Source organism: Choloepus didactylus, chromosome 5 (assembly GCF_015220235.1).
Source record: "Choloepus didactylus isolate mChoDid1 chromosome 5, mChoDid1.pri, whole genome shotgun sequence".
NCBI classification, from domain to species: Eukaryota; Metazoa; Chordata; class Mammalia; order Pilosa; family Megalonychidae; genus Choloepus; species Choloepus didactylus.
Window position 1 is genome coordinate 11,299,538 of NC_051311.1, and position 26,255 is coordinate 11,325,792.

Consider the following 26,255-nt stretch of genomic DNA (forward strand, 5'->3'; position numbering starts at 1 on the left):
ATACTTGATTCTTTTATTGGGAAACTTTTAGTAATGTTTGGAATAATTTGAGTATGTTAATCTACTTTATCAGCTATGAATTTTATGAAATTTAAATACAGATCAGGTTATTTCTGTTGAAAATTTAACATCTGACTTGAGCCATCCTGTTAAATACACATTGGAGTTTGAAGACTTGGTCTAAAAAAAAACCCTCAATTTTATATCGATTATATGGTAAAAATAATATGTTGGACATTTTGGGTTAAGTAAATATATTCTTAAATTTCTCTTTTTACCTTTCTAAAAAGTGACTCCTAGAAAATTTAAAATTACTTATGTGGCTCACATTATATTTCTATTTGACATGCTGTTCTAGATGCATAGAAGACCTATTACTTCTGCCTTTGAGGAATCAAGGTAACATCTCAAAGAGAGGGTGACTTGTGAGCCGGCTCTTTAAGGTTTTGAATGTGGTTTGCTTATTGGTGGTTGGGGATAAGCTATTTCAGACACAGGGATAAAATAAAGAGTTGACGGTATGGGGGAAAACAGGATGGCATTAATCGTAGACTTATGAGTAGCATGGGGGTTTTGGAGCAAAGAATGTAGGAAGAATGTCAATAAATGAGGCAGGGAAGTTTGGGACTGATGTTTAAGAGCCTTAAATTTTCTGCTGTGATGTTTTGTCTTATTCAGTAGTTGATGAAATGTTAATTGATGTTTTTAAGTAGGTGAGTAACAAGAATTGAACCTGTGCTTTCAGAATATGCTTAGTGGGACTATGGGGCTCAGTTGAACGAGGCAAAGAAATAGAACAGTGGCCTCAGAGACTGTTCAACAAAGGAGACGAAGAGGATTGCAATAAGGTAGTCATCCTGAGGTAGGAGAGAAAGGAACTCAGGATATATTATAGAGAATTGTAGAACTTTGCAACCTAAAGAATGTTGGGATGTCTTTAAGATGTCTAACTGAGTAGCTTTTGATGCCATTGTTTGAGCCAGTAAATGTGGCAGGACAATCTGTTATGGAAAAAGGTTGAGGCAGAGGATTTCATGAGTTTGAAGTCTTTGTGGAGTATCCATGCTAGTGGGTAGTTCAAAATGCATATCTAGCTCAGGAGAAAGTGTCCATGGATGTTTGAGAGAGGGTTTTGGTTTTCAGTGGAGTTAGGTACGATTTCCCAAGGAGACTCTAAAAATAGGAGTAAGGAATTGAGTATGGATTTCATGGTCGTTTTTTTAGTTGTATAAAAGTAATTTTCACTCAGGAATATACTAAATGCTTATCATATGTGAAGTGCTATACTAAGTACTGGTGGAGAGACAGACATGTCTAATTTAAAGATAATCATGTCCTGGAAAGGCAGATGTTCCTATCTGGGATTATAATATACTGTCATAAGTACCATGTTAATGCTGTGTCTAGTGACAGTCGTAAGGCTGGAGAAAAGGATGCATGTGAAGGCTTAACAGAAAACAAGACTGGAAACTTGTGGACTCAGTCTTAAAGGGGGAAATTCATCTGTTCCTTTTTGGAGGATCTTTTACCTTTGATAGACATCCTGCCTGTACACACCCCCATCATGATGTGTTGGTCCCTGGTCCCCAGGGCTTTTCACTGTGGTGTCTCAACTCCTACCCATCCATCCTCTGTGTACAGATCGTCTTTAATACCTGTAGTTCCGGTTAAAGCATGGCACAGTTACACTGTTACCCATTTGCAGTATCATTGGAACTTTAATTGCGTGCCTCCTTGTGGCTGGCTTCTGTATGGCTGCCTTCAGGTAAGCCTCCATCAGGCTCACAGCTTTCCCACTTGAGGTCCACCTTATTATCATATATGTCGGATGGGGGGAGGCAGGCATGGTGACAGGCCTATGATGTGTGAAGCGGTTGGGGTTGTTGGCCAAGGCAATAAAAGGAGGGAGAGAGAATAGAAACAAGCTGAAAAAATTTTAGTGTGTGAATGTATTAGGCAAGGCCTATAGTAATTGAGCAGCCTTGAGTTACAATAACTAGAAAAACATCTTAAAAATATCAGGAAAATAGTTTGTTTACCATAAAAACTAATATCTAATAATGCTCACCAGAATAGTGAATTCACTTAGCTACCAGTAGTGCTTCCTTATTGAACAGATGTTTCCATTTATTTATGCCATGTAGGATGGGGAGTGTCCGTGGAAGTACGTCACCACCTCTGTAGGCTTAGCCTGTCCCTAAAGACCCATCTCAGTGGGTGTCGTGAGCCTTTTCCTGAGCGCCATGTCCTCCTCTTTTCCCTATTCAGTTCCGCCTTTTTTGTGCTTCCAGAACAACCTGTACTACTTCTTTCTGTAGCACTTGGTTCAGGCTGTTGGAGTAGTTTTTTTTTTTTTTTTAAACTGTCTCTTCCTCTTTACTAGGCTTTTAGCTCCTTAACAAGAGACTTTTTTATTTTCTTCTTCTGCCAAACTGATAATTGTTTCTTAGTTATATAAGTAAACCATAGCAAGAGTCAGTGTACTCTGTAGGGCTTGAAATCCTCAGTGACGTAGTACTTTAAAATGTGAACGTTAAAATTTGTGATTTTTTGATTTTAATATTAGCAAATATAGGAAATAACATGTTTTTTCTCTAAAATTTGTCTCTAAGTGAAAAGACTGTCCCTGTGGAAAGTTACATTTTCCAGCTAAAATTTGCATGCAGTTTTTAGTTGTGGAACTAAAACAACTTTAGTTCTATTTTAACTGAATATTGGCTTGTTGAGAAAATTTTCTTTTTTGTCCTCTATTTTGCTGTTAACTGGCACAATGTTATAATAACAAATTATTAAGATAAAACAGAGTTTAAGCAGCTAAGTTATCAAAGGTACACAAATGCCAAAGGTAAAAAGGGGAATAAAACTCAGTATTTTGGTATTAAAAAAGTTGAATTCAGGTACAATCTGATTTTAAGATTAAAAGTTACCTCTTGTATATAAGGTTCCCTAATGTTTCCTTTCTGTGGATAGTGGGGATGATGTTTTAGTCTATGTAGAGATAAAGTGGAACAGGCCAAGTCTTTTTTTAAGTATTAAATTGGGTCATGTGCAGAGGTACTAGTCCCAGTTCAATTGTTAATGAATGACAGATATAGCCTATAAAATTAGCTGTGTTTCTTTGTTCCCCTTTTAGAGGTTTCTTTTGTATGGAAAGCCTGTTTATTCATGAACAGGGTGGCTTGTTCAGTTTAAGTGCATTACACTTAAATAAAAATTTGTTTTCTAACATTTTTGAGGCTTGATTCATCTGTTGGAAGTAGCCTCAGCTCTTCTTGTTGCTTATTTTATTTTCACTCTTCTTCCTTTGATTATCTACAGAGTAAGAAGCAACTGGTGGTGTGGATTTAAGAATTGCCTTTTAAAGTATTTATGTTTTTTATAATACAAAATTATTGGACCAAGGGGACCAGTTTGCCATAAATCCATTCAGGATGACTGAGTTTTATCAGTGTCTTTTGAACAATAGTGTACATAAAAGTCATGTAGGGTGTTTGAAATAGAGATTCTCAACCACCCCCACACCCCGCCCCCAGTAACTCTAGATTAGAGCCCAAGAGTGCATTTTTAATGAGCACCCCAGATGATTCTGATATAGATGGCCCATTAACACTCGTTGAGAAACACCAGTTTACATCGTGTTGATGCTATTGCTGTCACTTTTATGAGCCCAGTGGACTAGGCAAGACTAGGTTTTGCCTCAGATTCTTGTCCCTAATCAAATTGTAAGGGTAGTAATTCTTGTAATAAATTGGGAATTTAAGCACATAGAAAAAAATCATTTATAATCCCATCACTCAGAGGAAACCACTGAAAATGTCTTAGGTCATTTTCCTTTATGCTTTTAAAATTTATTTGGAATTTATAGTTGTATAGTCTGCTTTTCTTGCCTAATCTCATAAAAATTTTTATGTTATTAAGAAATCATTACAAGCATTTTCAAATTTGAAATATTTGTTAATATGTATGGGTCACAATTTACTTAACCATTCCTTGGTTGTTGAAAGTAGAGTTGGTTTCTGATAACATTGGAAGGGACATCGTTGTGAAAAAAACATTTCCCCGTATCGAGGATTATTTTCCCTTTGCTTATGGTCCTGAAAGAATATTTTTAAAGCTCTTGAAACATAGAGCCAAACTGCTTTCCAGAAAGGTTGTGCTAATTAACATTGTCAGCAATAAGCCACGTTGTTATAGCTTACCTTCTCTAGCATTTAGTGTGTTCATTAAAAATATATTTTTTGGGTTTGCTAGATAGAATGGTACATAATTATTTAACTATCCCTTGTTGTAGTTAGTATGTATTTTGTGTCTTTGTAAAAATTAATTTTGTATTTTAAACTGTTCTTTTTAGATCAATAATTTATATTTTTAAGAGTTCTTGAGGAGCATGGTGATCAATTAATGGTGACTCCCTTGAATTTTCTCAGTGGTTTGGGAAGCTGATAATAAGTGTGGAAAGTTTTTCTTTTCCCAGAATCAGTGCATTATTGCACAAATACTGAATCTTCTGTTTTCTCTCCACACAGTTTATACAGACTTTAAAATTAAAGGTTTAAGCTGATTTTGAGCATATAGTTAATTCATTAAAAAATAAGCATCTCATTTTTCTAAAAACTATTTCTAACAGCTGATAAACAACGTTTCAAATGAACGTCTGTCACAGCTAACCAGCAGCAAGTAAATGTTTAGAAACATTTAAAGTTTTGTCATTCATTTTGTCAACAGTAGAATTGCTGTTGTATCTTTAGATTTCATATATAACCTTGATCTAAAAATATTGAGGACAATTCCCTCCTCCCTTCTCAATGTTTGATATTTACATAATTATTCTCATTTCTTGTATGGTTCCCTTTGTTACTTTAAGTGATAAATTTAAACCTTATCTCTGTCCTGTCCACTCACTGCATTTGCTGGGCTCTGTGTTTCCCCTCACTGTGCTGATTTCTGGAAACTACCTCCAGGCCGAAAGCCTGGGAGTCACAGAGCCCACCTTGTTTGTTTCCGTCTAGGGGAAAATCTTGGGCTGCCTGTTGTGCGATGCTTGAAGATGCTGATTTCCTTTATTTTATTCTCTTTTCTGGTTGTTATGGCAGAAAGGTAATTTCAGACCCTGTTACCCCCTCATGGCTGGAAGCTGAAGTCTTTTTATTGACTTCTTAATAGCTGAAACTAATGACTGTTTCATACCCCTTATATTGTAATCTTTGAATTTGGTGCAGTTGAGTTCTTCTTCCTTGGAAATTTTCTTTCTCCTTGACTCTCAAATACCACCTTTTCCTGGTAGCCCTTTCTGCCTTCTTATGGGATCCTCTTTTTTTCTTTATAATAATAATTATAATAACTCTAGAAGTCTGCATGCCAGACCCTGTACTAACTTTATATCTGTACTCACATTTTAATTCATAAAGCAACTACCTGATATTCTCCAAGGTTCCATCTTCCTCCTCTTATCATTTTATATGCTCTCTTAAGTTATTGGCCCCACCTGTATGCTGATGACTTCTGCATTTATATTTTTAGCCCTGATTTCTAAACCAAGCACCTAATCTGTATATCCAGTAGCCTGTGGGCATTTCTACCTTTGATTTTGAAGGGTGTATCAACCTAATCGAGTCCGAATGGAACTCCTTTTTGCCCCTTTTCCATCATGCTCCTCATCTTTACATTATTCAGCCCATAATAACAAAACAAAAACAATACAGACAAACTGTGCTTTTTGTAAATAAACGCATAATCTGTATGTTAGTGGAGCCCTCTCATTTTTTCATGGTTCTGGGCCTGCTTCTCCATCCCTGATATCACTGCGCTGTTTCATTTCTCTTTGCCTTCTGTGTCTTTATATCAACCTCCTCATGATCTTTGCTACTAACTGTATCCTTCTAAAATTCATAATATTTTAAAATTTTAAATCAGAATGCACTTCCTGGTTGAAAGTCTTCAGGATTCCCTAATTGCTACTGGGTAACACCCAAGCTTTTTAACACGGCGTACAGAGCTCTCTTGTTCTGTTACTTGCCACTCCTGTGAGTCAGCGTCGTTCCCCAAATGTGCTGCGCTGGTTTTCTAATTTCTGTTCTTGCTGCCTCGCATCTCCCCATTCTTTGCTCCTGTTTATTCATTTCTAAGGCTCAGTTCAGTTGTTTCCAGGTCTCTTCCTTTTTGTTCCCCAAGTATCCCATGCATAACTCTAGCATTGTTATCTATGTTAAAATAATATGTTTGTTTCCTCTACTATATTATGAGGTCCTGGAAGACAAGAAATTTTTAAATTCATATTTGTAACCGTAGCACCTAGCTGAGTACTTAATTATTCAGTTCATTTTTGGATAGTTTCAGTTCTAAATGGTGACACAACTATCCATCCTTTTCCCCGTGCTAGACAACTGGATGTTTTCCTGGTTTCTTCCCTCTCACCACATCTAGCCAGTTCTGTGTCCTTTCATTTTGCTTTCACTTGAGAATATTTGTTTGCATTGTTTTGTTCATGCTGGCTTGCTTGTTCATTCTTTCATTTGTTCATTCAGTAAATATCATTGTGATACCTTGTGCTAGGCAGCCTACTAACTCTTCTGCATGCTGAGCAGCACATTGGATTTATAGAATTTGTTTTAGATTAATTTTTGGAAAATTGACATCTAATTTCCCATTGAAGAAGAAGGGTTTATCCTTTCAAGTCTATTATTAGGTACCTGAGGAAAATTTATGAATATTCTTCATTTGGTTTTGTACATCTTTAAGGCTTATTAGTTCTTTTCTTGTTGTGAATGCAGTTTCTTTTATTCTGTTACGTTTTCCAATTTGTCATTGCTCAGGTATGGGAAACAGATAAGATATGATCATGTAAATGGCCAACTACCAGCTTTCTGGGTTTTCAGAGTTTTATTCTGAGTCTATGTTGAATTTTATTAAATGCTTTCTTGATCTCTGTGGAGAGATGATTGTGTTAATCTGTAAAGGTAAAGAATTGCAGTATGAAATTTTCTAAAGATCATTTCTTTACATACCTGCTTTTTCCTGATTTTTTTTTAATGCGGTGGTGGATTTTATATCTATATTTATAAATGAGATTAGTTTTTAGAATTCTTTCAGTTAATTCTCTGCTTTTGTTTCAGAATTAAGCTAGCCTTATAGACTCTGTTGAAGCATTTCAATTTCTTTTCAACTGGAAAAATGGTTTATATTTGAATTGCTTGAACAACAAGGATTATTTGTTTCTTAAAGATTTAATAGAATTTGTCCATAAATATCTTTAACAAATGGCTGTTTCTTGGTCATCTTTATTTCCCCAAGTTAGTAAAGTATCTGGAGCACAGTAGGAAATATTTTAATACTAGTTGAATAAATACTCTCTGGATAACGTTCTGAGAAACTGCTTGCCTTATAGAATTATTTGTTATATCAAAAGAATTCATTTTAGTCAGAGAAGCATTGTTATGGATAATTCATCAGGATATGGAATTAGTTTGTAGTAAAAATACATAGAAATCTATCCACTTGGGTAGATTTTCTACATAGAAAGATGCTGTTTGGTGGTAGACTAAATTCAAAGCTAACATTTTTAGGAAGATTGTCTAATTTGCATTATTAAGTACAATACTACCATGTGTTAGGTTGTTATCATTATTATTATTTTCTATTTTAAAGCTTATTCTTTGATTTAGGCATAAAGCTATTTCATAGGCAAATACTATTTTTAAAAATTAAAGTACTTTAACTTGAATGAAACTCATTCAGTGTGTCCATCCACATTTCCCGTTTTAAATTCATTGTCTTTATTTCTGTTTTTTCTTTCTTATTCTGGGGTAAAGTCAGTCTGTGAGGCCAGATCCTGTGCTCAGCAGGGCCACGAAGGATGTGAGAGCTGGTGTTGGTTCTGCTGTTGAGCATGTTTTGTGACCAACCCCGTCTGGTCCTGATCCTTGGCAAGGAGGAAAGGGCTGTCCACGTTTTGATAGAGCCCAACATTCTGCCTCAACTTTTTTTCATTATTTTTGAAGCATTCATAACACTCTGGGGATTCACAGAAGTAGCTGAACATCTGACAACTCGAGGATTTGTATGGTAAAGCAGTGGCTTTCAGCCTGGGACAGTTTTGTCCCCAGGGACATTTGACAATCCTGAGACCTTGTTGTCACAAGAGAGGGTAGAGGGGAAGGCGTGTGCTGCTGGCCACTCGTTGGTGGGGGCCGAGGATGCTGCCTGGACCCTGTGCCCCGGACAGCCCCCCACAACAAAGCTTCGGCTGCCCCCAGGGTCAGAGTTGAGAAACCCTGGCCTAAAAGGGAAGATCTGTCCACGAATGCGTATACCCAGTATAAAAAGGCCCTGTCAGTTTCAGTCCTTAAGCAAAGTATGTGAAGAGTGCTCTGCTCTTGACTGACATCTAGTGAGACATTTAAAAATAAAAAGTTAAGTTTAAACATGTAGATCAGAGAGTTACTGCTAATTCGGTTTTTCCATTGTTAGGAAGTTCTCACCCAAGGAAACTAGGAAGAGATAAAGTGATTTGTTCCTGGCCACTGAGAAATTATAACTAAGGAATAGAATGTAGTCAGTTCTTAGTTTAAGTATTTTTCTGTTAATCTTTGATGTTTGACTTATATTCGTGATTTAATGATAGAGCTTAGAAACCTTTCTTTTGATTGTTTTCTGAATAAGTGCTGAGATATCCATGTTCAAGATTTTTAAAAAATTGCCTAAAATCATAGAATTTTAGCACTAAAGGAGTTCAGTTCCCTCATTTAAAGAGAATATAAAATTCAATTTCAGAGAGGTGAGGTGATCTTACCCAATATCATATAACTGGTTAGTGCCAGTTCCAGCACTGGAGCCCAGGGTTTCTGACTTCTCATTGAATTTCTTTTCAACCTGCAGGAAAGTATTAAGCACACTGTGGATTCCAGTTGAAGCTGTTATTATTTTTTCAATCTAACTATAAGAATTAAAATTGTATAGTCATTATTCCTTAGAAAAAATATATATACATCTGTATATGTACTTTAAAATGAATTAACATGTATGTTTATGAACTTTTTGTTTCCTTTCATTTTAATTGGTAAATGTTATGTCAGTTTAAATATAAACATTTAAAATTTTTCTTTCATAGGCAACTACACCTCCAAATCAAGGAAGGCCAGATTCTCCCGTCTATGCCAATCTCCAAGAACTGAAAATATCCCAGTCTTCCCTGCCCCCCCTTCCTGGGAGCCCAGCAATTCAGATTAATGGAGAATGGGAAACTCATAAAGATAGTTCAGGGCGTTGTTACTATTATAACAGAGGAACACAGGAGAGAACCTGGAAACCCCCTCGCTGGACTCGGGATGCAAGCATAAGCAAAGGAGATTGCCAGAGTCCAGGAGACCAAGAGGTACGCGTAATTAAGGAACCGGTCACAGTTACCAAACAATGTTTTCACTCTTCAAGGACAAAATAAACAGATAGGTTTGTTTCTTGGTGTCAACATAGTAGAATGCTAGAAATCTCTGAGATACTAAATACTCTTTCCAAGCCTTACTTATGTCAGTACTAGTTACCTACTAATCTCAAGCTAGTGGACAGCAGCTAACCTTGTAGTGTGCTTACTAGTTACAGAATTAACTAGTGCCACAAGTGCTTTCCTGGATGCATTAGAAGTTTCTAACTCAGTCACTTTTAGTGCACAAATAGCAACGTTTTTTAGAAAAAGAAGGAAAGAAAATACATGATGTGACCTAGCCAAATAAATAGAAACAAAATTGTTTAAATGACTAAAACAGAAGCTTTTCTCTGTTGATTTGGTATGGCTGCGAAACTACTTAGTTTTTCTTTGTTTGGTCAGAGGTATAAGAGCACTTCTTATTTATATGTAAGGAAAATAATTATATCTTACATTACAGTTGGAACATTCTGTAGGACTGGCAGTTCTTTCTAAAATCATTATTCTCTTTAAAGTCTTCATACTATTTTTTTCTCCTCTGATTTCAGTTTCCTCTTTACCTCTTAGAGGGTGGTGCAATGAATTGGCTACCTGTATTTTGAGAAACATGCATCTCAGTAATCTGGAAAGGCCTTGGGAATCCTTTGGATATGCAGGAGACGCTTGTATAGGATTGGTAATAATGAGGTGAAATCCTGCTGTTTGCATAGGACACTGCTCTTATAGAAAGCAGCTAGCTTATGTAATAATAATAAAAAAAAAGCAGAGATCCAATTAGTAGGAGTTGGAAAAACCAGGTAATACATCTGTTCACAGAATCTGAAAGCTTTTTGTAGTTAATAATCTCCCTTCTTGTCCTATTTTTCAGTTGGTTATTTATAACTTTGGTTTGGTGGTAACTTGTACTTTTTAGTGTTCGAGAGCTAGAATAGCAAGAGAAATTGTTCATGTGTAACTGTAAGAAGAAAACTGTTAGTTAGATTCTGCTGTCTTCAGTCTGATAATTCAGTTATTTGTCCATCTGCTTTTTGCCTTCCAGAATTTTGTGACTGTAATCTTGTCTCTCTGTTCTTGTGGGTTTATGACTTCTTAAGTGTATTTCTTTCTTTTAGAGGGGTTTGAGAGGGAGCCTACTTTTAGTGGTTACCCTAGAAGAGTGGTTCTAAACTGTGGGTGATTTTGCTTCCCAGAGGACATTTGGCAATGTCAGAAGACATTTTGGTTGCCACTGTTGGGGGAGTGCTCCTAACATCCAGGGGGTCGAGGCCAGGGATGCAGCCACGACATGTCTGACAGCTCCCCACAAAAAATTATTCAGCCCTAAATGTCAGTTGTACCATTCTGGAGAAGTGCTATCCTAGACATTTTATTTTATTCAGTTTTATTGAGATATAATCACAAAGCATACAGTCATCCAAAGTGTAAAATCAGTTGTTCACAGTACCATCATATAGTTGTGCATTCATCATTCCAATCTGTTTTTGAACATTTTCCTTACACCAGAAAGAATGAACATAAGAATAAAAAATAAAAGTAAAGAACACCCAAAACACCCTCTCTCCCACTCTATTTTTCATTTAGTTTTTTGTCTCCATTTTTCCACTCATCTATCCATACACTGAATAAAGGGAGTGTGATCCACATGGCTTTCACAATCACACTGTCACCCCTTGTAAGCTACATTGTTATACAATTGTCTTCAAGAGTCAAGGCTACTGGGTTGCAGTTTGATAGTTTCAGGTATTTCCTTCTACCTATTCCAATGCATTAAACCCTAAAAAGGGATGTCTATATAGTGCATAAGAATGGCCACCAGAGCAACTTCTAGTCTCCATTTGGAATCTCTCAGCCACTGAAACGTTATTTCGTTGCATTTCACATCCCCCTTTTGGTCAAGAAGATGTTCTCAATCCCACGATGTGTGGTCCAGATTCATCCCCTGGAGTCATATCCTGCGTTGCCAGGGAGATTTTCACCCCTGGGAGTTAGATCTCACGTAGTGGGGAGGATAGTGAGTTCACCTGCCAAGTTTGCTTAGCTGGAGAGAGGCCACATCTGAGCAACAAAGAGGCACTCAGGGGGAGACTCTTAGGCACAATTATAAGCAGGTTTAGCCTCTCCTTTGCAGTAATGAGCTTCATAAGGGCAAGTCCCATGATAGAGGGCTCGGCACATCGAACTGCCAGTCCTCAATGTTTGTGAGAACATCAGCAACAATCCAGGTAAGGAAGCCCAACACCTCTGCATTTTCCCCTGATCCTAGACATTTTAACATGTGTATTTATTATCGAAGTCTAAAGTTAATCAGTATCTTCTTGCTCCTTTAAGCCATGTAAGAACTCTATGTGCTCTTGTGGTCATAATATTTTATTTCTGATTTTAGCCCCTTATTGCTGTTGTACGTGCTAACTGTTGTAATTAATCCTCATATTTACCACATTTTTTTTCTCACATCCCTTTATGCAACTTAGATTGGGTAACTTTCCTTCTTTCTTAAGTACATAGTTTTGAATTTCCTTAGCGAGGATCTGTTAGTGATAGAATTTTAGTTTTTGTCTGGAAATTTATTTACTTTTGAAGAATACTTTTACTGGGTGTACTGTTCTAGGTTGACATTTGTTTGCTTTTTTTCCTAGTTTGTTGAAGGTTTATTTTCATCTCTTCTGATTTCATTGTTGATGTTGAAAATTTAGCTATTAGTGTGATTGCCTTTCCTGTGAGGGTAATTTGTCACTTCTTGCTGTTGGCTTTTAAGATCGTCTGTCTGCATTTTCACTGTGATGTGACTGAGTGGAGATATCTTTTCTTGCCAGGGCTTTGTTGAGGGCTCCTGAATTTGAGGAGTATATCTTTGATCAATTCTGAAATGTTGTTAGCCATTGTCTCTCTTTGTATGGTGCCTCTACTGCATCCTCTCTTTTCTCTCAGTCTGGAACTTTGATTAGACACATGTTTAATCTGCTTACTCTGTTGTGTCTTTTAATTTCCTTTATGCTTTAAAATTTTGTCTCTATATCTCTCTGTTTTTATTCTCAGTAGTTTCCAGATCTAGTTCATTTTCATTTTTTCTCTTTATCCGCATCTTCATTTGATGTTAAACCCATTCTTGCATTTTTAAAAGGTGTTATTCTTTCCCCACCATGTTACTTTGAAATGTTTTAAACCTACAGAAAAGTTGGTAGAACTGTACAATGAATGCCCACCTACATACGCCCTTTACCTAGATTTATCATTTGTTTACATTTTACCACAATTGCTTTTCTGTCTCCCTCCCTCCATCCCCATATATATATATATATATAATGTAATATTTTGGGATCCATTTGAAGCAGATAACAATACTTAGGGAATAAAGTATAAGGGCATTTTCCTGCAAAAACACAGTACATTTATCCCACCCAGTAAGTTTAATATTGGTATATGTTCCAGTTTGCTAAAGCTGCTGTTACGCAAAATATCAGAAATGAATTGGCTTTTATAAAGAGGATTTATATTAGGTTACAAATTTACAGTGGTAGGCCATAAAAGTGTCCAAATTGAGGCATCGCCAAGAGGGTATCTTCACTGAAGAAAGGCAGTTGGAGGCTGGAACACCTCTGTCAACTGGGAAGGCATGTGGCTGGCATCTGCTGGTCCTTTGCTCCTGGATCTGGTTTCAAAATGGCTTTCTCCATAATGTCTCTGGGCTTTTCTCTCTTGGCTTCTCTCTCTCAGCTTCTGTGCATCCTCGTTTGTTCTCCCAGGGCATTTCTTTCTAAGCGTCTGGGGGGTCCTCTAGTGGCTTCTCCAGGGCAAACTCTGGGCTTCATCTCTTAGCTTAGCTTCTCTGAAAGTCCTGTCTTCATCTGCCAGTGTCTCCAAGTGTTTGGGTCTGTGTGAGCTCTCAGCTCTCTTAAGGACCCCAGTGATCTAAATAAGACCCACCCAGAATGGGCAGGGTCACACCTCCATGGAAATGATCTAATCAGAAGTTTCACCTACAGTTGGGTGGGTCACATCTCCATGGAAACAACCTAATCAAATCTCCCACCCGAATGAAAAGAATAATAAGTCTGCCAGCACAGATTGCATTAAAGAACATGGCTTTCGTGGGGGACATAATAGATTCAAACTAGCACAGTATTAATGTACAATTTATATTCACCTTTTCTCAGTTGTTAAATAGTATCTTCTGTAGTTTTTTCCTTGCCACTGAGGACCAGAGAATGATCATATATTACATTTATTTGTCATGTCACTTTAGTCTTATTTTATATTTCATTTTCAATAATTCCAGTATACAATGTCTTTGGGAATCTGAACATGCTCCCTGTTTTGTTTTTTTTGTTTTTTTGTTTTTTTTGCTGACATTCATGGTGTTTGTTTCCATCTAAGTGTTTCTTTGTTTTAATATGAGTTTATAGTTCTTGGAAATTCATATGTAGGTGTTCTTCAGTGGTGTAGTTGAAGGTAGATTCCTTCAGAGAGGATTTTTTTGTTTCTGCCAGGTGCCTAGGGAAGCTAGTATTTTATGAACATTTGAAACTAAATTTTCAGCTCTAATTGTTACAGGCCACCCTGGTTGTTATAGTTGAGATTGCTTGAAGACTAGCCTGTGGATACTGATTACTGGGGAAGATTCTTGTGATTTCCCTAGTGTGGAATCAAGGAGCGGGGTATATTTTTGCTTCACCCATAACTTGTGGATATAATTTTTTGGGGGTCTCAGCTTTGTGTTGTGGCTTCTTGTTTTGGACTCCCTGTCTTTGGTGATCCTGAGTCCTGCCCCCCCCCCCCCCAGCACTACTGCATGGCCTTGAAAATTGAAGTTCTAGTTTATGGTTTGGCAAATGCCCTCAAGGAGAAAGCCGGTCATTTTATTCTACTTATCTCTCTTAATTCTTGCTTCCACTTAGTTTTTGACTTCTATGTATTTCCTAACTAACTTTTTATTCCTGATGAATTTATTTATTGATTTTTAAAATTATATATAACATTGCTAGCTGTTTTCATCCAGATGATCAGGTGGAGGAGCTACCTGCCATTCTTCTCTAAATGGACTGTCCACTACAGTCCCCTCATATTTCTGCCAGGCTGCATTTGCTACAGAATGTACCCCAAAGTAAATGAACCGGTTACCCTGTTGAATGGAATTATTTAGTAGAGGAAGTTAAAATTTAGAGTTTTTTTGCCAAAAATAATCTTAATTTTGATTTAATTGCCCTTAAGCGGCTCTGTTCTAGCAGTAGATACCAAGGTGTTAAAGCCACTCCTGGTTCTGTAATATATAAAAACATATGAAAATATTGGAGATTACTTCTCATGCCAGAGGGAATATTTTACTGCCTCAAAATTGGAAAATTATTTATGAAAAAATAAATTTAGTGATTCTGATTGTTTAATTGATTTTGCTAATTAGATGGCCTTCTTTTATTTTCTTTTACTAAAAGATTTTATTGTATTTTTTAACATTTTAAGTTGTCTTAAATACTGATGAATTTCCTGATTTTGAATTTGGTTTTCCATTTTTAAAAAATGTTACTGATATATAGCGTATACAGCTTTCTTTATGCAATGCTTCTGCACAGTTGTCTCTGTCAGTTTTCATGACCATGTTAAAACTAGGCTGTACTTCTAAAACATTGATAATCTTCCCATCTTAATGTCTCAGACAAAATTATGACAGTAGAAAGTACAATCCGGGTAAGATTTAATTGCAGAAACTATTTTGCTTTAAAGTTATACGAAGGTTTATTTGTACATGAGAGTTATCCTAATAAATATTTGTTAAATGAATTAAAGTGCAGTAAGCAATTTGCTATTTGGGCACGCTATGCACTGTTTAACTTAGTCCATACTACTTGCATGAAAAACAGAAATTGCTAAATTTTCTCTTCTAATTTACTTCTTTTATATGTCTGGAGTTTATCATTCTTTCTAAAGTAAAGTACACCTGTATTATTTCCATACTGAATTTCTGATCTTACTCTGTATTGTATTTGACTTTTCTCAACATTCTTTTTTCTTGTTTTCAAGATTAGTTTCTGGCAATCTTTAATAAGCACTTGGTTGAGTGAGTTAGGAAAATTTACCAGTAAATTAGAATGTAAAATAATAACATCACAAAGCTAGTTTCTTTTCTCTAGCTTCCTCCTCCACCCCCTAACTTTTAAAAAAATATTTCAGGAACTATTTATTGATCACTTGTTCTTTGCTAAGCTTTTTGCTAGGCACTTGTGATACAGAATGAGTGAGAGAGTTTTCAAAGAACTTAGTCTAATGAAGCACCCACATCCCCTCTGCTTACAGGGAGGCAGATGTACACATACACACCCTTGTGATTTTTTAACCAGATTTCAGTTCAAAAGCATTATTTAATCAAAGCGTTTTTTCTTTTGCTGAAAACATTGTTTCCCATTTTATTGTGAATTTTTCTAGAATTGCATTAATGTTATAACATAATTAGTACTGATCTTACCTCATCACTCACATTTGTATAGTTTAAATAGACTTAACAATTTGTTTTGAAAATTAAATATTCACATATATTCAAGACATCTTAGTACTTACAGCCAAGTAAAGTTGATCTCTTAGATTTTCAAGTGCTGTATATTCATATTCAAAGAAGAAAAATCCTTATGTTTCTGACTATTTGTAGCTTCTTTCATCAGAAGAAAACTACCACAGCATTTGTTACAGCCAGTCAGATAGTCAGTGTGGTTCTCCTCCAAGGGGTTGGTCAGAAGAGTTGGACGAACGTGGGCATACCCTATATACCAGTGACTATACTAATGAAAAGGTACATTTTTTTTTTTTTTCCCTCCTCTCGTGTTTCTTTGACGACGAATCCACTTAAAACAATTTGCATACTGACGTTTTGGTAGTATTTTAAAACCTCGTGAAAATGCTCCTCATCATAATTCTGTAATCATGAATCTCAGTGTAACTGATTCATGGTTTTAAACTGCTTTCAGTGATGGTGATTTTTATGGCATCGTTCCTATTTAAGACAGGCTTTTAAGAGTAGGCCTTCTGTAGTGTCATTCTTTTTAAACTTCTCCAGTAAACATATTTCTTTAGGAATAGTTTATTGGGAATAGTTTTCTCAACATGGCTTTATTACATGCCACCTCATTGCCTTTCCTTCTTTATCTGTTATGACCAAATTTGTGCAAAACAAAAACCATAGATCTAGTATTTTATGATTATCTATTTTGGGGATGAATATTGAAATTTTCTGTGTATATTATACCCGATATTAACTGAGAAGGTGACTTGTGCTAGTTTAGAGAATAGATGCTTGTGAGAAAAGGGGAGTAGTAGGCTTTTACACACCCTCTTTCTAATCTTAATTATTTGATAGCAGAAAGTAAGGAAGCATTAGTTTTCATTTCTTTTACAATCAAGATCATGTTTGTATAAGCAATATTTGGTGTTTCCCCTCCTCATATTTCCCTGTATTACACTTCATGAAGTTATGTTGTTACCATTGTTTAAATAATATTGTGTAAGATTTCATTAAGTGAGGCATAAAGTACTTTGTATTTTTTTGTTTAAAGATTGAAACAATTTCCCTTTTTAAAATATATTAGCCCTGTTTTCAGGGTAGGGGTATACCTGTGGTTGATGCATGGTGTTAGGTTGTTATATTGTGCTTAAACCACTAGCATGACTTTGGAGCAAAGAGAGAAAATAAACTCACATTTAATATTAAGTCTGTTTATCCTCACCAAACTTAAAATGCAAGTTTATCAATATAATAAATTCATTAAGTTTTTATTTTTTTGCAATATTCCTGGGTAGCATATTCTTGAGCAAGTAGAATAAAATGCATAAGAGTAACATGTAATATCTGATTGTATCACCTTAAACTCACTTTTATTTACATTTAAAAGTAACAACAGTCTGTTTTTATAGTGGCTCAAGCATGTTGATGATCAAGGTAGACAGTATTACTACAGTGCAGATGGCTCTCGGTCGGAGTGGGAACTGCCAAAGGTAACAAAGCTTAACACTGAATTTCTGTTTAAAAAGAGTATATGCAATAATGTCTGTTTCAGTTTGCTAATGTTGCCGTTATGCCAAACACCAGAAATGGATTGGCTTTTTTAAAGGGAGTTTATTTGGTTACAAATTTACAGTCCAAAGACCATGAAAATGTCCAGATTAAGTCATCAACACGAGTATGCCTCCACTGAAGAACAGCCGAAGGCATTCAGAAAACCTTTGTTAGCTGGGAAGGCACGTGGCCGGCATCTGTTGATTCTTTGCTCCGGGGTTCTGGTTTCAAAATGGCTTTTCCAAAATGTCTCTGGGTTTCTCTTAGATTAGTGTCTCCAAACGTCCTTCTGTCTGCATCTCCAAGAATCTCTAAGCACCTGCAAGCGTCTCTTGGGGTGGTTTTTCCTCTCTTAGCTTCTCCAGAGCAAACTCTGGGTTTGTATCTCAAAGTGTCAGCAAGCCACTCTGTTGGCTTCCAAGCTTCTGACATCTGTGTGTCCTGGCTTAGCATATTTTGGGGCATTTTCCTCTCTCTGCTCTCTGTGAAAGTCCCCTTTAAAGCACTCCAGTAAACCAATCAACACCTATCCTGAATGGGCAGGGTCAAATCTCCATGGAAACATTCAATCAAGAGGTCCCATCCTAATCAACAGACTAATAAGTCTGCCCCCACAAGATTGCATTAAAGAATATGGCTTTTGAGGAAACATGATATATCCAAACCAGCACACAATAATGTCTGAAAACAGGTTTTGGCAGATTTATTTTAAAATTTTTTTGCAATGTTCAGAAAGTAGCAATACTAGGATTTTCAGAATTCATTAAGAATTCTGTAACTGGCTAAATTTTTCTAAGATATTTTTAAACTTTATCTTCTCTGTGTAATACTGATTGTTCCTATTTACAAATTATTTTGGTTTAACATGAAATCAGTTTTTTTGTTATTATTGGAAATGAGAATTCTCTTCACAGCAAATAATATCTTCTTAAATCTAGTTATTTTGAGTTATACTGAATTTTCCACATGAAGTTGATCATATATTTAATCTTTTATTTTTAAGGGAAAAAAAGTAACTCAAATATCCACGTTAATCCCCTTGTATAAATCTGTGTTGTAGTTAAGTCAGTCATTGGCTGAGATAGGCAGCAAGTGTGATGAGATCTTTTGGGGCCTAGCTGGATATCTCTTCCTAACACCTACGTCAGGGCTGAGTTTGACAGTAGGTTTCAGAGTGGTCCTATATATGTCACTATTGGTACTTGAGATAATTTTAGATGATGTCCGAGCAAACATTTAAATTTTAGTTGGTACGCTAATTTAAAAATTTAAGAAGAAATTATACATAGCAGACAAATCTGTGGTGTCAATTTATATATATTTATACACACACACACACACACACACACACACACATACTTTAAATAAATTTGTCTAAGGGGGCATAGTGAATTTAAAGGAAAATATTGACAGTATAAATGATTCATGGCTATAGAAAAAATTCATTAGGTGTTGCTGGAATGACTAAAGGTTGGAAAAGTACTAATCTAGTTAAATTGCAGATAATAGTGATTCCTTTCTTATGTGAGTATTGTCTGGCCTCTAATTATTTGATGAAATTATACGGCTTGTTTCTAGTAGGATGAGATAATTAGCCTATAATTGATTTCTAAGAACACTCTTGTGATTCTGAATTTCGCTAGTAGCAGAAGAGCTCTGATAGCTTTTAACATTTTATGATCTCAAGGAAAAATGTGGGTTGCTATAATGGAAACTGGGAAGGAGAAATGGTAAAGGAAATATTGGCTGTTAGATACTGTTCTGGTTTGCTAAGGCTGCCAGAATGCAAAATACCAGAAATGGATTGGCTTTTATAAAGGAGATTTATTTGGTTACAAGTGTATAGTTTTAGGGCCATAAAAGTGTCCAAACTAAGGCATCAACAAGAGGATACCTTCACTGAAGAAAGGCTGATGGCATCTGCAACACCTTGTCATCTGGGAGGGCGCATGCCTGGCATCTGCTGGTCCTTTGCTCCTAGGTTCTGGTTTCAAAATGGCTTTTTCCAAAATGTCTCTGGTCTTCTGTTTCTCTTATCTTCTCACTCTCAGCTTTTGGGCATCCTTGCTTGTTCTTCCAGGGTGTTTCTGTCTAAGAGTCTGGGGGTCCTCTCTTAGCTTCTCCGGGGCAAACTCTGGGCTTCATCTCCTAGCATCTCCAAATGTCTTTCTGTCTGCATCTCCAAGCGTCTTGGTCTTTGTCGGGTCTGAGCTCTCTTAAGGACTCCAGTGAACTAATCAAGACCTACCTTCGATGGGTGGGGTCACACCTCCATGGAAACAATCTAATCAAAAGTTCTCACCCACAGTTGGGTGGGTCACGTCTCCATGGAAACAACCTAATCAAAAGATCCCACCTATAATAAGTCTGTACCCATCAGAGTGGGTCAAAAGAACATAGTCTTTCCTGGAGTACACAACAGTCTCAAAGCGGCACAGATATAGACCCAGAATTTCTTGCAGGTTAAACAAAGCTTGTCAAATCTTCAGGTAAACATTTTTTAAAAAACCTTTATGATGTATTTTGCATTGGTAGTTTCATTTTTCCCCAGCTCAGCAGGAGGAAAAAACAAATCTGTTTGTTTCATATTTTTAATTGCTTTGTTGTTTGAATTAGTAATAGTTTTGAAAATAGAAATCATATTAATATACCTTTATACAGTATTACTGTTTTAAAAATAACTGTTTTCAGCTTGACATGTTAGTGGAAATAATTTCTATATTTTAAGTACAAAAACTACCAAATGCAAAGAATTATAAAGATATTATTACATTGTCTTTTTACTTTAAGATAACCATAAAACAATACCAGGGATGAATAAGATCTAAATAAAAGTATATTTAAAAGTGCTACAAATTGCCCTGCGCTTATTTCAGGCTTCAAAATTTTTTATCAAGACAGCATTCTTTAAAAAGAAGAAACATAATTCAATAAAATATATGTGAATTTTTTTCATTTTCATCGTTATTAATTTCTATTTTTGAATCTGATTCAGAAGATAAAACCATGTTTAGCCAAGTTAACGTATAGACTTTGAAGTTGTGCTAAACATACAGAACCCCTATAATATTCCCATTTTAAGAACCATAGCATAGCACTTTGGTGATATTTCAACATCAACTTTTTATAAAAATTAAATTTTACAAAAAGTTGAATATGAAATAACTGAATATTTTATTTTCCAAATTTAATTGTCTCCAGTAAAACTTTTAAGGGGAAAAATACACAATAAGATGGACAATATTTTGTTTTATTCATATTCTGGGCAGAAGTCATTGAATATTATCAGATAGTACTTTTCAAAACCAGTCCCATTTATATAAAACAGTTTAATCATATTTAGTGGTTAAATTGAAAATGAAAATCTTACGGCTAGTGATGCCCAAAACATGTAATACCTTACTTACATGAGCTGGGGTAGGAATACATTTTGGGGACATGGCTATTCAGTATTGAAAAATGTTTAACAGAGTGATTGGTTCTACTTGGCTTGTAGTAAGATATGAGATCTGATTTTGACTTAGAAGAAGAAAAATCTGCTGACTGACAGTGTTCTAGTTTATAGAAGACTAACATTTCATTAAGATAATATTAATTAAATAAACATATCAGATATTTTGTTTCACTTGACACATTCAGATTTGGGTTCTACCACTACCTCAAATATCATTTGAGTTGTCGAGGAACCTTAACTTGTACCATGTCCTCTTTCCCAGTGGTTTCGATTCCCTGGAGTGTTGAAATAAATCACAAGATTTCTTCTGAGTGCTTTGTCCCAGTGCAGGGTCCTTTGTAGGGAGAGGCTCCAGGATGGCCTTATGTCAAGAACAATTTGGAACCTTTAGTTAACCAGCAGCTAAATATTCTATTGGGTTTCCTATCAACTCCTGTAGTTCCTGGGTCAGGAGAATTGTAGACCCAGTATTAGAAAACTCACTTCTGGGGATGTCTTGGGCGAAAAAAGGAAGATTGACAAGGGATTGAGTTATATCTAAACCTGAAAGTGTAGATCTACAGCAATGGAAGTGGATACTGATCTCAGTCAGTGTTGAGTTCTCAGTTTTGTGATATCCTTTCATTATCTCCTGCATTTTGCCATATAGTATAAAGTCTCAGAAAGTCTTGGCAGTTTCTTGACCTTCCAGTTAAATTGTATGTGGAGAGGAAGTTTGAGTTGCATATAATGGGAATGAGGAACTAAGTAGAGGAATAATAAGGAAAAATATTTTACAGATCACCATTAATGTGTTGTAACTATATGATGAGAAAATAAATGCAGATTAAATTTTGCATGCTAAGCAGATTAATACTTACAGTATGTCTAAAATAAGGCCTGTCAGGGTAGATTTGTATCCCCTAATGCAAATGTAGAAGTTTATTGCTGTTTTGAATATATCCTTTGTGCTCAGCACTGATAGGTACAGTGCTGAATACAAATGCATGGGGCATGATCTTTACTCTCAAGGAGTTTGTTATAACTTTGGAAAGAAGAAACTTGTTCATTTGGCAACTAAATAAGATAAAGGTGCATATGTACGCATGCGTATCCAGTCTGGATTGGGGGTAGGAGGAGGAAACCACAAAACTGCTAGGTAGGAAGGAAGATTGGAGGAAGTAAAGGAGGGGAATGAAGAATGAGAAACCCAAACCCAGACTCTGCCACTCAAAATAAGTCTGCTATTTAAAATTCCAAATGAAACACTAAAGAAAACTGCTAATACAGACAGCAAGAACATCAAGAATCAGGGCACTGCACTCACTGCAGGTAAAATTAATTATCTTTAATAATTTAATAAAGATGTTAAAGTAAGCAGGTTGTACACATTCAGGGTTAAATGAAGACTTCCAATTAAAAAAGAAGTTATGAAAAGTAAAAATAAATGATACATGAATAGGTGAGTGTGACAAAGAATAAATTACAAATCTTAGGAATACAAAAAATAGTTATTAAAATAAAAAATGCAATGGATGGCGTGAATGCTGGACAGAGGTACAGAAAGATCATGAGATGGGCTCAGTTAGCACAATTGAGATGAAAGAGAAAAGACTCGGTGATCTTGAAGATAAGTTAGTAGAAATTACCCAATCTGAACAATGGAGAGAAAACAGGTTAACAAAATGAACGGGGCCTCAGGGACCTGTGGAAAAATACAAAGGATCTAACATTCGTTTTATCAGAGACCAGAATGAGAGGAGAAAGTGTGAGAATGAAAAATATTTGAAGAAATAATGCCCTAAAACTTACCAAGTTTGGCAAAAGGCAAACCAACAAACTCAAGAAGCTGACTGAGCAAAGACCAAACAAGATAAAACCAAAGAAATCCAAACCAAACACATTGTAATCAAATTTCTGAAAACTAAAAATAGATTAAAAAATCTTAAAAGCAGCTTAAACAATGCATTACCTGTAGGATAAATAATGATTTGAATGGCAGTAGTTTCTTACCAGAAACAATGTAGGCCAGAAGAAAGTGGCGTAGCATTTTTCAAATGCTGAAAAAAAAAAAAAAAAAAAAGAACTGTCAACCTAGAATTCTATAACCAGTGAAAATATCCTTTAGGAATGAAGGGGAAATAAAAGACATTCTCAGATGAAGGTAAACTAAGAAATTTATCCCTAGCAGTCTTGCTGACAAAGAATTGCTGAAGAAGTCTTTTAAATAGGAGGGAAATGATACCAGAAGGTAGCTTGGAACATCAGGAATGAAGAAAGAACAATGGAAAAGGTAAATATCTGAGGAGAGTATTGTCCTGAGTTTTAAAAATTGTTTGACACTTGTAACAAAAATAACATTTTCTGAAATAGTACTCATATGCAATAATATTATTTAAGACAACTATAGCATAATGCGGGAGGGTAAAGGCATAGAATTGTTGGTAACTTTTTATATTCCACTTGAAGTAGTAAAATGTTGATACTGGTAGACTGTCATAAATTAAGTATGTATATTATAATACCTAGAGCAAGCACTGAACAAACTGTAGCAAGAGATATACTCTAAAACTATAGGTAAAATAGAATACTACAAGCTGCTCAACTAACTACTCACAGGAAGCCAGGAAAGGAAAAGCAGGGATGATAAACAGAGGGAATAAACAGCAAATAAGTAATAAAATGGCGGACTTAAATCCTAACAGACAATTATATTAAATGTAAATGGTTTAAACCACTGGGATAAAAAACAATAACTATATGCTTCTACAACAAAATCACTTTAAATATAATGATATATCATGATATCTTGATACAAAAGAATTGAAAAACATATACCATACAAACACTAATCAAAAGAAAGCTGGGTTGGCTATGTTAATATCAGACAAAGTACACTTTAGAGCAAAGAAAATCATCAGGGACAAAGATGACAAAAGGTAAATTTACTAAGAAGACATAATTCTAAGTGTGTTTGCACAAAATAATGCTTCAAAATACATGAAGCAAAAAGTGACAGAACTGGAAGGAGAAATAGTTATCTTTGGGGACTTCAACACTCCTGTCTCAGTAATCAATAGAGCTAGTAGACAGAAAATCAGTGAGATACAAAAGGAACAAGACAACATATAGAAGAATTGACCAACCCCATCAACCACCAGGAGCTGATGGACATTTATAGAACATTTCAGCCAACAAGGGTGGAGTACATGTGTTTTTCAAGCACACATGGAACGCTCACCAAGATAGGTTCTGGGTCACTGTAAAACGCACACATACACACACAAAACCATTATTAAGGGACTTAAATTACGCAAAATATGTTGTCTGACTATACAAAATTAAGTAGAAAATAGTAACAGTAAGCTACCAGGAAAATCTCCAAAAACTTAGAAATTAACAACACACTTTTAAATAATCCATGAGTCAATAAGGAAGTTTCAGGGAAAAATTGGAATATATATTGGAATGAAAATGAAAACACAAAAATCTGTGTGATGCAGCTATAACAATGTTTAAAGGGAATTTATAGTACTAAATGCTTATGTTAGAAAAGAAGAAGGGTCTCAGGTCAATAGAAGTTCTCAGGTCAGGAAACAAGAAGAAGACCGAATAAATCCACATAATGAAAATAATGACAGACATCATTTAAATTGAAAACCAAAAAATAATAGAGAAATCTGTTGGACCAAAAGCTCGTTCTTTGAAAAGATCAATGAAATTGATAAACTTCTAGTAGGACAGAGAAGACACAAATTACTAACATTAGGAAAGAAAGAGTATAATCAGATATACAGCAGGCCTTAAAAGGGTAATAAGTGACTAGTGTAAACAACTATGCACGTAAATTTGGCAACTTAGATGAAACGGACCTATTTTTCAGTCACCAGCAAACAAAACTCAACCAAAGTGAAACAGGTAATCTGGGTAGTCCTATATTAAAGAGATTGAATTCATAGTTAAAATCCTTCTGAAAAGAAATCTCCAAGCCCAGATGGTTTCACCAGTGAGTTTTATTGAACATTTAAAGAAGAAATAACAATTCTGCACAGTCTCTTCCAGAAATAGAAAAGGGGAAACTCTACCCAAATCATTTTATGAGGCTAGAATTACCCTGATTCCAAAACTGGATGAAGATATTGGAAGAAAAGAAAACCAGAGTTCAATATTCCTCATGAGCATAGATGCAAAAATCCTTGAGAAAATATTAGTAAACTGATTCCTGCAATATATTAAAGAATCATTCACTACAACCAAGTGCAGTTTATTCCAGAAAAGTAAAGTTGATCCAGTATTCAAAAATCATTCAGTGTAATTTATCATATAAACAGTCTAAAGAAGGAAAACCACACATTCTTTTCAACTGAAACTGAAACCATATATTTTACTGTGAAGAATGACATCACAGCTTGAGGAGACAGTTTGAGGGGCTTCTGTGGACTCATTTTAGAGAATAAAGAAATGGGATATTGTGAAGAAAGTTGTTGAAAGATTTTTTAATATTTTTTAATATTAAAAGAAAAACATCTCCCAAGTATAATTATATTGAAATTATAATCAGGGTCTCTTGAAGTATCTCTTAAAAAGGAAATTGATTTTCTTCTCTTTTATTTTCTTTATAATTGATTAAAATTGTCTGTATAAAACAGCATAACTCTTAAGGCCTCACATTTCTCAAATAATTTTATTTGGCAATCTACTTGGTATGTCAAACACTTAAATGATTTAATGCCTTATTGATGTGTCCTTAATATTTTAAATGCAGTTTTATTGAGTTGTATTCACATACCATACAATCGTCCATAGTGTAGAATCAGTTCACAGTATCATCACTTAGTTGTGCATTCATCACCGCAATCAATTTTTTGAACATTTTTGAACATTCAAAAAAGAATAAGAATAAAAAATAAAAGTAAAGAACATCTCATACTCCTTTTCCCCCCTATTATTCATTTACTTTTTGTCCCCTTTTTTCTACTCATTTGTCCATACACTGGATAAAGGGAGTGTGAAACACAAGGTTTTTACAATTTAAGTGTCCTTAATTATATATATATGTATAAAATTTTCTTTTGGTAACGATTACCTAGCCTTTGTACACAACTGGCATATTCAGGATTGGCTTTTAAAATCAGGACCATTTCTACCTCTAGACCTGCTTATGTTTTACTGTTTCAGAGAACCCAACAGTGGTATGTTTGGCATAATTAAAAGCAAAGCCAAAAAAGCAAAACAACAACAAAAACTTTAAATGTAAGAATACTCTGTGTATATAAGCATTATTTTTACAACCTAAACCAAAAATTGAATTCCTGAGGATTTTAGGGGAAGGAATCTTAGAAAATTAATTTATCCCATGACCTCAT

General features: G+C 35.3%; 1 protein-coding gene across 5 annotated transcripts in view; it reads left to right on the top strand.

The window, feature by feature from the left end:
* Positions 1–26,255, top strand: part of ARHGAP12 (Rho GTPase activating protein 12) — a 127,534-nt gene that overhangs the window by 51,512 nt on the left and 49,767 nt on the right. For 2 of the 5 annotated variants that reach the window (XM_037837935.1, XM_037837937.1), the window contains exons 4-6: positions 9,107–9,370; positions 16,056–16,196; positions 17,315–17,395. The exons of 1 other annotated variant lie outside the window; for it this stretch is intronic. In XM_037837935.1, the coding sequence (XP_037693863.1) occupies positions 9,107–9,370; positions 16,056–16,196; positions 17,315–17,395 (486 nt within the window). The remainder of the gene's footprint in view (positions 1–9,106; positions 9,371–16,055; positions 16,197–17,314; positions 17,396–26,255) is intronic. 2 more of the 5 variants (XM_037837938.1, XM_037837939.1) reach the window with 1 other exon arrangement.